Here is a 9,238-nt window from a genome sequence, read left to right as displayed (position 1 = left end):
GAAATTATTTTCACAAATTCCGCTGATTATTTAAAACCATTTAACAAATAATAATAATAATCTCATAGATTTGTACTCTGAAACCAATTGTTTTTTTATTTGTTTCTAATAAAATATTAGATAATATTCTGGAACTTTTGGTATATTTTATGAAATTTTTTGAGACCTGAAACTATTTTTCGTTAATTAAATGAGATAAAACGGTAATTAAAAACTATTGTTTGCTTCTGAAACCATTTAGCTGGAAGAATGGTTTCAGAGAGTTATACTGTGAAACCATTCTAGCAGTAAAATGGTTTCAGAAGCAAACAATTAAAAATCAACTCCCCTGAAACCATTCTATCAGTGAAATGGTTTCAAAGTACAACGCTCTGAAACCATTGTACCAGCTAAATGGTTTCAGAATGGTTTCAGAAGCAAACAATTAAGAAATTACTCACTGAAACCATTCTACCAGTAAAATGGTTTCAGAGAGTTATACTGTGAAACCATTCTACCAGCTAAATGGTTTCACAGTATTATATAAAGATAATTAAAGGTAGTGAAAAATTGAGTTTTTTTTTTTGTGTCCAAATCAAACGAACCAAGTCTCTATTTGTAGACAAAAAAAAATTATGAATTTTGGTATAAAAATAAAAAAATAAAAAATTAATTTACAACGAAATAATTGAGTTTAAATTATTAAATGAAAAAAAAACACGCCAACCACCCAGCAGTTGACACGTGTCCTGCTTTTTTAAAATGAAATTTTCTCTCTCCAGGCGCAGATCTAGTGTGGTGCACGCGCTGGCTTATCATGGAGATGGATGATCTGGACTGTCTGATTGATCCGACAGCCATGATGATATCATCTCTTGGCCGTCTGATGGAAATCAACGGTCTGTAACGGTGGTCCTGCGGTAGGCGCGCGACACTGGATCAGCGCCAATATGTTTTTTTTTTTTTTTTTAAAAAAAGAAAGGGTATTTTTGTCTAACTCAAAAGGTGCACCTTGCTAATTTAGACCCAACTAGCAGCCCCCTATATATATATATATATATATATATATATATATATATCTCATTTTGGCTTGTTCAAAAAAAAGAAAAGATTCATAAATATGTACAAAAAAAAAAAGAAGAAAAGATTCATAAATACCAATAATAAACCAATCCAAATTATAAGATTTCTAACTTTATTTTTTTGTTTACCACCAGTATCCGATCTATTGAATCGTCTAATCTGATTCATATGTCAGTTCTGATATCAAGTAGTTCTAGCCCCCTCCCGATCGCAGCTGTGGTGATCGAATTGTGCTCCTCTCTACTAACTGCAACGTCAATCACCAATAGATCAACTAACGATTAATTCATTCGGTTTTTAATTATTGCATATGAAAAGTTAGCCCTATTATCATTAAGATGGTAAAATAAAAAAGAAATAGATTTGATGCATGCATGCATGAAAACAAAATTTAATGATTAAGACTTTAATTAATTAATTATTATTATTATGATAAAGTTAAAAAAAATTCCATACATACGTACGTACATAGAAGAGAGAGAGAGAGAGAATGATAGGTGGTGGTATCCCATAGGCAAAATCTCCACCACCTCCTCTCTTCCTCCTATTTCTCCTGCTTCACTGCAGCGTGCTTTCTTCTCTTCCTCATTCTCTCTCTCTCTCTTTCTTTTTTCTGCTAAGTACCATTTTCTTCTTTCTTCTCTCTCTGTTTCTCACTTTCACTCACTCCTTACACATGTAACTGTGTTCTTTCTTTCTTCTTCTTCTCTCATTTCATCCATCACATACATCAATTCCCAATGTTGTGTTCTTTCTTCCTTCGGATCTTTCTCAAACTCATTCACAAACTTAGGTAATTCATTCATTCATTCATTCATTACGATCCATTTCAAACAATTATATTTCTCATTAATTACTAATTACACAATCTTAATTTCATCATCATCATTTATCATCATTATCTTTCTATTTCTGTTGTTTATGTCACTCATTCTTACATTTATTTAATTAATTAATGATTCTAACACTTATTAGTACTAATCATTAGGTTTTTTCATTTATTTTTTCTCAATTTCAGGAACACAGTTTTCACTGTTTCATTCACTTTGTAGCTCAATTTCAGCTTCTAATTTACCCAATAAATAAATATATTCTTATTTATTGGGAATTTTCTGTGTTATCACTTTTGGATCTTCAATTCAATACTATCAATTTCTATTCAGGTACAATTTTCAGCTCAAACATCACAGTTTTGTGAATTATTTAGGTGATTTTGTGATAATTGTGTTTTTTTGCTGTTGTATAAATCAGTATTATGATGATGGGTTGGTGGGGGAAATGAATTATGTGTTTAGGGTTATGGATTGGGAATTTTTGCTGTATTTATGTTACTTCCTGATTTAGTAAGGTATAATTAATATCATTTGAAGCTTGCAATAAATCATAGATGGTTTCATTTTAGTGCTATCTTTCTTGATTCAGAGGGTTTCATTATTGATTTGTCAGAGATTTTATTTATTTCTTAGATAGAAATTTAAGTTATTGAAATTTTGTATGTTTATATAAATCTTTCATCTTAACCATGGATTTGCTTGGTTTTTATTGTGCTTTCAATTATTGTTGTCCTTTCCATTTAAGAATTGTGGTAGTAGCTGTATTTATTTGTATTTGAGACACCTTGATAAAGGTTATTTCTGGTTTTATTTTTTATTGTCTAGATCGTTGAATTGAATATCATTCCGTTTGTGTCGTGTCTCGGTCCCCCGTATGAAAATAGGATCTTATAAATGGCACAGAAAATTTATGATATTAATTGTTTCTTTTTATGTAAGGGTTTTATTTTTATATTTTTTGAAATTTTTAAGTTATTTAATATGTGGTTGTGAAATGATTTGCAGAGACTATTGTTTAAGAGATGAAGCGAGTGAAAAATGAGAATGAAGAGGATGTGCTCTGCAATGATCAAACACAGTCACGGTTGAATGGTGAAGGTAATGGAGGAAGTGTTGGCGGTGGAGTTGTTCTCAAAAAAGGTCCATGGACATCTGCGGAAGATGCTATTTTGATTGACTACGTTAGGAAGCATGGAGAGGGGAACTGGAACGCTGTTCAAAAGCATTCAGGCCTGTCTCGATGTGGAAAAAGTTGCCGACTGAGATGGGCAAATCACTTAAGGCCAAATTTAAAGAAAGGATCATTTACTGCTGAGGAGGAGCAGTTGATTGCTCAACTCCATTCCGAAATGGGAAACAGATGGGCACGTATGGCAGCGCACGTAAGCACACTTTGTCTTTGTCGTTGACTTACATTTCTAGTTTTCTTGTTTCACTTTTCTGTTTCATTTGATTATTGTTTAATGTATGACTATACTATTTTCCATAGGTGATGTCAGTGATGTTAACATCTTTCTTGTATCTTCTTTATGATTACCCTGTTTCCTTTTTAACTTGTCCTTAACTATATGAAACAAGCTAGTTAGATTTATGCAACTCAACACCGTTCAACAACAAACAGATGAATTAATGAGTGAAACTGGCTATTTAAAAATAATCTAAGTAAGTAATATACGGTGTTGCAGCTAACACTTATATGGTATATATCCAGTTTACTTGTCATTTAGTAAGATTCCATACTTAAACAGTCTGTGCAAACATCGTTTGATATTTAGAAATTGTGTGCCACTTATTACACAATAGAGAACCTTACAACCTCTTTGTAGATTTTACATGATATCATTGTGTTTGTTTAAAGATTTGACTAATCTTTAAATGAACTGACAATTATATCAATTTTAGAGTATATTCAGTTGCCAACAGACAGAATGTGATAATCTAAGTATTTGTATTTACAATAATGTTATATGTATTTGAATGTTGAGTAACCATTTTCTTTCTTCAGATTGTATTTATTTTAAAGATATTCTGTTAAAAAAAAACATTATTTTAAAGATAGTGTATTTTTTTCTTTCTCCTTGCATATAACCCATGGTTTTGGAGGAACTAAATCTGTGTAAAAAAGGACGATAATTGATAGCTTTAGATTTCAGATAAAATCTGTTAATAAAATGTCTTAAATACTCCTGGACATTTTGGTTTTTCAAATAAACGATAATTATCCTCCACCAAAGGGAGAGAAGGCTATTAATCCCAATAAATTTTTGCTTCTATTATCACATATTAATTTTCTTAATCCGTGATTATTTTTAATGAGTGATTTCATTTCTTTTGCTTTTAGTTGCCTGGTCGTACAGATAATGAAATAAAGAACTACTGGAATACCCGGACCAAGAGGCGTTCTCGGGCTGGCTTGCCACTTTATCCTCCAGATGTGTCTTTGCGAAAAATGCAAGGGAATCAACGTGGCCAAGGCACTGGTAGAATCGATGATGGTGATAGAGGGCATCATGATTTCTTGCCGAAAAACAACTATGAGATCCATGATGTAATATTTGACAATTTGAAGGAAAATCAGGGAATCTTACCTATTGCAATTGTGCCTGAGAATCCTGACATTTCTGCTAATAGCATTCTGCTTAACGGTCTTGATTCTCCTCCATATTGTAATTCTGTGCCATCATCATCACTACCTAACCATCACCATCTTCGAGAATCAACTATGTCTTTTCTTGGTTCAAGTGGAACGAACAAGAATTGGTTTTATCCATTTTACCATGTTCAGGATCATAGTTCTGATAAGATTGTACAATCATTCGGATTGCATTCTCCCCTTGATCCTGGTCTTTCCTCACACAACTCAATGTATTACCGCCATTCCCTATCAAATGGCAATTCTTCTACTTCTAAGCCGACATCCAAGGCTGTGAAGTTGGAGCTCCCTTCACTCCAATATCCAGATACCGGCTTTGGTGGCTGGGGGGCTACCTTTCCCCCATCTCCATTGAATGAGTCTGTTGATGTATTCAATCAGTCTCCTCTGCCACATGGTGGGCTAGAGTCCGGTTCTTCTTCACCGCATAATAGTGGTACGCTCGAGGCCATAATTTATCAGAAGAAGACTCTTCCAAATTCAAAGAACAATTATTCTGACAAGAGTTCACATTCATCTACTGCAACTCCTGTTGACAGAGCTGAGAGTTCTGCTTTGAACATGAATGAGACAGAATGGGAAGATTACAATGACCATGCATCTCCCTTTGGTGCAACCTCAATCTTGAATGAGTGTCCTGCTGTTAACTCCAATGCAAACTCATGGGATAAATTGACACCTTCTCAGAACTTTAGTGGTTAGTTCCTTTTATTGTAGTATGTCGAAGTCTTACAGTTGAACTTGAAAAGCATTTTCAAATTTGCACACACTTTGACGTACACCTTTGGCACCATGCAAGACTTGATAAATAATTTTTATATTATATGCTTTACTATTTCATTTACAAAATATATTCTTCAAATCAGTGGTAGATTTCGCCTTTTAATTTCTGTTTTTAGTTTGTCAATTGCGAGATGTCTATATGGTAATTCCTTGCAAAAGTTGTGTGATGTTGGAAATTTGTGCAGGAAACAATGTGAAATATGAGCCTGTTGACCAAGTTTATACCCCAAGCAGTGAAAACCCTCTTTCTATGTTGAACATCACTTGGCCAGATGTCTTGTTAGCTTCAGATTGGCATGAGCAGTGCTATGGGCATGAGAAGAACATGACTGATGCTAGGGACAACTTAACAGATTACAAGAAGCATGTGGCTGGTGGGTCTTATTCTTCAAGTACAGGGGGTTACTTTATGCACATGGCTTAACATGCTTTCTGTGTGTCAAATATCTGATCTTCATCGAGAAAACTGTTAAAATGAATGTTGTGAACTTTTCCTTATGCATTCATGTTATTCTTTTGACATGAGTATTTAGTGTAATATTTTTATGTGTTGCACTTATTGTAAACAATCTTGAAACTCTTAGGACAGTGTGTTTTTTTAGGTATTTGAATAATTTGTATAATGACATGGCACTTGAAACTTTGGATTGCAAGCTGCTAAATGGTGTGACTATGTCTTGTATTTCTTTGCTTATTTTTGCAGGTTGTGCTGATATTTGGCATTGATTTGCTGATTAACATAAGATAATGATGAATTTGACGGCCAAAACCCTGTTTGGATAAACATTTTAATTAAACACTTATAGTAAAGCAATTATCATATAAATGCTCATGTTTAAGCTATTTCTATAAAACAATGAAATAAAGTCTCAATTGTTTTCATGTAAGCTATCTTAGAGAGCTTATAGAAATAAGCTGAAAACAACTTATGAACATGTTATAAGCTGTTTTCATAAACTCCTTGAAACAGTCTCACATATGTTTATGTCGGTAGATATGCTTAAATAAATTAATCCAAAATAGACCTAAGTCAAACTTTTGCTTTTGCTTTTGCTTTTGCTAGGTTGGTAGAATCTGAGTAGGAGCTGCCAATTTGGTCGTGAAAACATAACACAACTCTTCTTAGGCATCATAATTTGAGGTTTTTGTAATTTTCAGTGATGGAACTACTTCCAATATTTCCACTTTCAGCATCTGATTCTAAAGAGTTTTGCATATCATCTCTTGATTTAGAATAGTCTAACATGGTAAGGGTACTACTGTCTTTTCCCAAAATGCAGCAACTGCAACCTTCCTCTATATGTGTTAAGGCTTTGACCACCTAGTAGTAATAATATGTATATATAGAAAAAAAATAAGAATGGAAGATATTTGTTCCTTACTACATGGAAAATATGTAGTGTAATTAGCAAGTTAAGAACCACAAATATATGACATGACAAGAACAATAGGAATAGGAATATGATAAATTTTACAAAATATAAGACAAGGTAAGGTTGTAATACATCTCTTGAAATTAGCATAAACTTAATACAACAGCATAAATCAAGAGATAAATAAATTACTATTTTGAAGTGTTTGTGTTTCTTTGATAACAAGTTATGATGAAACTCGAACCAAGCTATATGTAGTAGATTAATTGTTCTTTTTATTTGTGTTAAATGATCATGCTACCTAATTTGAACCTCCTATCATCTGCATTTGAAAATCAACATAGTGTAGCATCGACACACTTCAAGTTAAATGCCTCTGGTGTCCAACACGACGTTGATGCATGTGACTGACTACCTTCATAGGTTGCTACTATCAATAGATCTCATCCGTTGAATAAAAATCAGACCATTCATTTCTAATTTTGCCAAATTGAATCTAAAATACCAAAATATGAATTGTCTAATCTTAATTCAACAACTAATATCTATTGACTATGGTAACTTCCAAAATAAGCTTGGATTGTTATGCAAACTCTCAAAATGGTGTCCTCATGTAGCTAGATTTTGTGAATATGAAAGTGGAAGATAAAGAAATAATGGAAGCATAGACTTACTGTACTCATATCCAATCGTTTATGAGGATCTTTGTTTAAACAATTTCCAACTAGACGACTCATCCAATGGATTTGGTGACAGTCATGGGAATCCATTATCCTTTCATCAACAAATTTTTTACAATTCCCTTCTATTAGTAGTGGCCTAGCCTGCACAAAAAAATGACCAACTAAAATTACTAGGAAGCTTCAATAAAACCCTGCACACTATTCATGTATGTACTGCAAAATAGTGTTGAGATTCTTACCCATCCCACTAGACTCTTTCCACCAAGTCTTCTGTCTGTAGTCCTCATTCCTGTTATTAGCTCAACAAGAACCACACCAAAAGAATACACATCTGTCTTATTTGTTACTTTACCATATGCTGCATATTCTGGTGCCCAATATGCCAAATTTCCAGGACATTCTATTGAACTTGAGAATTCTCCACTTGCAATTTTAGCCAAACCAAAATCACCTAGCTGAGAAGAACATAAAAAATAATTTATTTCCCTTTTCTTAATATTGCAAATAACCACATTTGATTATGCTAAATACTAGTATTTAACAATGTAAATTATGTTAAGATTACCAAAGCTTCACAGTCATGTGTAAGAAGTATGTTGTTTGATTTTATATCTCTATGTATGATGTTGTTCTGATGCAGATGTAGAAGTCCTTTGGCAGCTCCATTAGCAATTTTCACTCTATCTTTCCAACAAAGAGGTTTTCGAGAATGTCCTGCAACATAATATAGTATTCAAATTTAGTAGTATCTCCTTAATGTAAAGATTCTCAACGGAACGACCACAATTTAAAACCAGATGCATGAACTCATATATGTTAAGAAGTCCCACATCGGTTGCGAGATGGCCTGAATATGTGTTTCTATAGTAAGATGCAATCATCATCTTACAAGCCGATTTTGTAGGGATGAGTTAGGCCCAACTTTCAATTCTAAGAATATATATACTAAGTATGGTTTTATTTTGATATTATACTTGATAAATGTTGGTCTAGTGAACCATTGCAAACAAATTCATAAACAAGAAGCCTATTTTTCCCTTCTGAACATGATCCAAGCAACATAACAACATTTTCATGTCTTGCTTTGCTTAGTGTATCAACTTCAGATTTGAATTCCTTCTCTTGTTTGTGACTTGCATGAATACATTTTTTAACAGCAATCTTGTGTCCATGAATCTCTCCTTTATAGACAGAACCAAAACCACCTTCTGAGAGAAAATTCGTCATGGAAAAACCATGTGTTGCAATATGCAACTCAGCATATGTGAAATCCCTTCTTGTCCAATCAAGTTTTGGTCTCTTGTTGTAACAAACTGAGCAAAATGAATTCTCAGAATGTTTAACTATTGGATTATGAGAGTTAGACATTTTTGTTTGGCAAAAGGGAGAGAGAAGTCACAATTCCCTTTAGCTTATATTGTTTTTTGAAGGATTCTATTTCCCTTGAAATTAGTGCCTAAACAATTGGACTTTGTAAGACACAATGTTGCAACTAGGATTCCAAGGGATGCTTAGATGATCCAAGGACCTAATCCAAAATTTACTGGTTGATATATGGAGTTTAGTATATTGATTCTTTTCTTGTAATTGTCAAATTAAAGTTTTATTTATTTAGTGTTTTAAAAATCAAATTGAACGAGACGGATCAACCGGTTGAACCGAAAACTAACCTTAATTAACGATGGTTTAGTTATTTTGACGGTTCAATCGTGATTTTGTTTTGGTTTGAGCAGTTTAAGTTGTTGAACCATATGATTCATAAGTCTCTGAGTTTAATTTTTGTTTTAAATCCACAATTTGAAAACTAAATGTAAATACATTTATTTAGTAAAACTTCACCATATGGAAAAC

The 9,238-nt window shown here is 33.0% G+C and overlaps 2 protein-coding genes across 2 annotated transcripts; one reads left to right on the top strand and one right to left on the bottom strand.

Moving 5' to 3' along the window:
• Positions 1-1,524: 1,524 nt before the first annotated feature.
• Positions 1,525-6,001, top strand: LOC123917866 (transcription factor MYB65-like). The gene is made up of 5 exons (XM_045969743.1): positions 1,525-1,855; positions 2,081-2,225; positions 2,901-3,277; positions 4,237-5,245; positions 5,517-6,001. The coding sequence occupies exons 3-5, from the start codon at positions 2,918-2,920 to the stop codon at positions 5,753-5,755; spliced, it is 1,608 nt and encodes a 535-aa protein (XP_045825699.1). The 5' UTR covers positions 1,525-1,855; positions 2,081-2,225; positions 2,901-2,917; the 3' UTR covers positions 5,756-6,001.
• Positions 6,002-7,321: 1,320 nt separating this feature from the next.
• LOC123915386 (proline-rich receptor-like protein kinase PERK3) lies at positions 7,322-8,755 on the bottom strand. Its single transcript, XM_045966508.1, has 4 exons — positions 8,362-8,755; positions 7,959-8,101; positions 7,627-7,842; positions 7,322-7,528 (listed from the first exon to the last, which is right to left on the bottom strand). Exons 1-4 carry the CDS (start codon positions 8,753-8,755, stop codon positions 7,322-7,324), a joined length of 960 nt encoding a protein of 319 aa, XP_045822464.1.
• Positions 8,756-9,238: the final 483 nt, after the last annotated feature.

The sequence above is a fragment of the Trifolium pratense genome, linkage group LG3 (assembly GCF_020283565.1).
Source record: "Trifolium pratense cultivar HEN17-A07 linkage group LG3, ARS_RC_1.1, whole genome shotgun sequence".
NCBI lineage: Eukaryota > Viridiplantae > Streptophyta > Magnoliopsida > Fabales > Fabaceae > Trifolium > Trifolium pratense.
The sequence above is the reverse complement of the archived record's forward strand: the minus strand, read 5'-3'. Positions and strand labels throughout refer to the sequence as shown.

Bases quoted from the DNA above. Each gene is read 5' to 3' on its own strand.
- LOC123915386 (XM_045966508.1), bottom strand. From the start codon at position 8,755: ATGTCTAACTCTCATAATCCAATAGTTAAACATTCTGAGAATTCATTT. The intron at 8,102-8,361 runs GTATAATATCAA...ATTATGTTGCAG, and splicing joins ACTAGACCAACATTTATCAA to GACATTCTCGAAAACCTCTT. The intron at 7,843-7,958 runs GCTTTGGTAATC...TGTTCTTCTCAG, and splicing joins TTCTTACACATGACTGTGAA to CTAGGTGATTTTGGTTTGGC.
- LOC123917866 (XM_045969743.1), top strand. From the start codon at position 2,918: ATGAAGCGAGTGAAAAATGAGAATGAAGAGGATGTGCTCTGCAATGAT. The intron at 3,278-4,236 runs GTAAGCACACTT...TTTTGCTTTTAG, and splicing joins GGGCACGTATGGCAGCGCAC to TTGCCTGGTCGTACAGATAA. The intron at 5,246-5,516 runs GTTAGTTCCTTT...AAATTTGTGCAG, and splicing joins ACCTTCTCAGAACTTTAGTG to GAAACAATGTGAAATATGAG.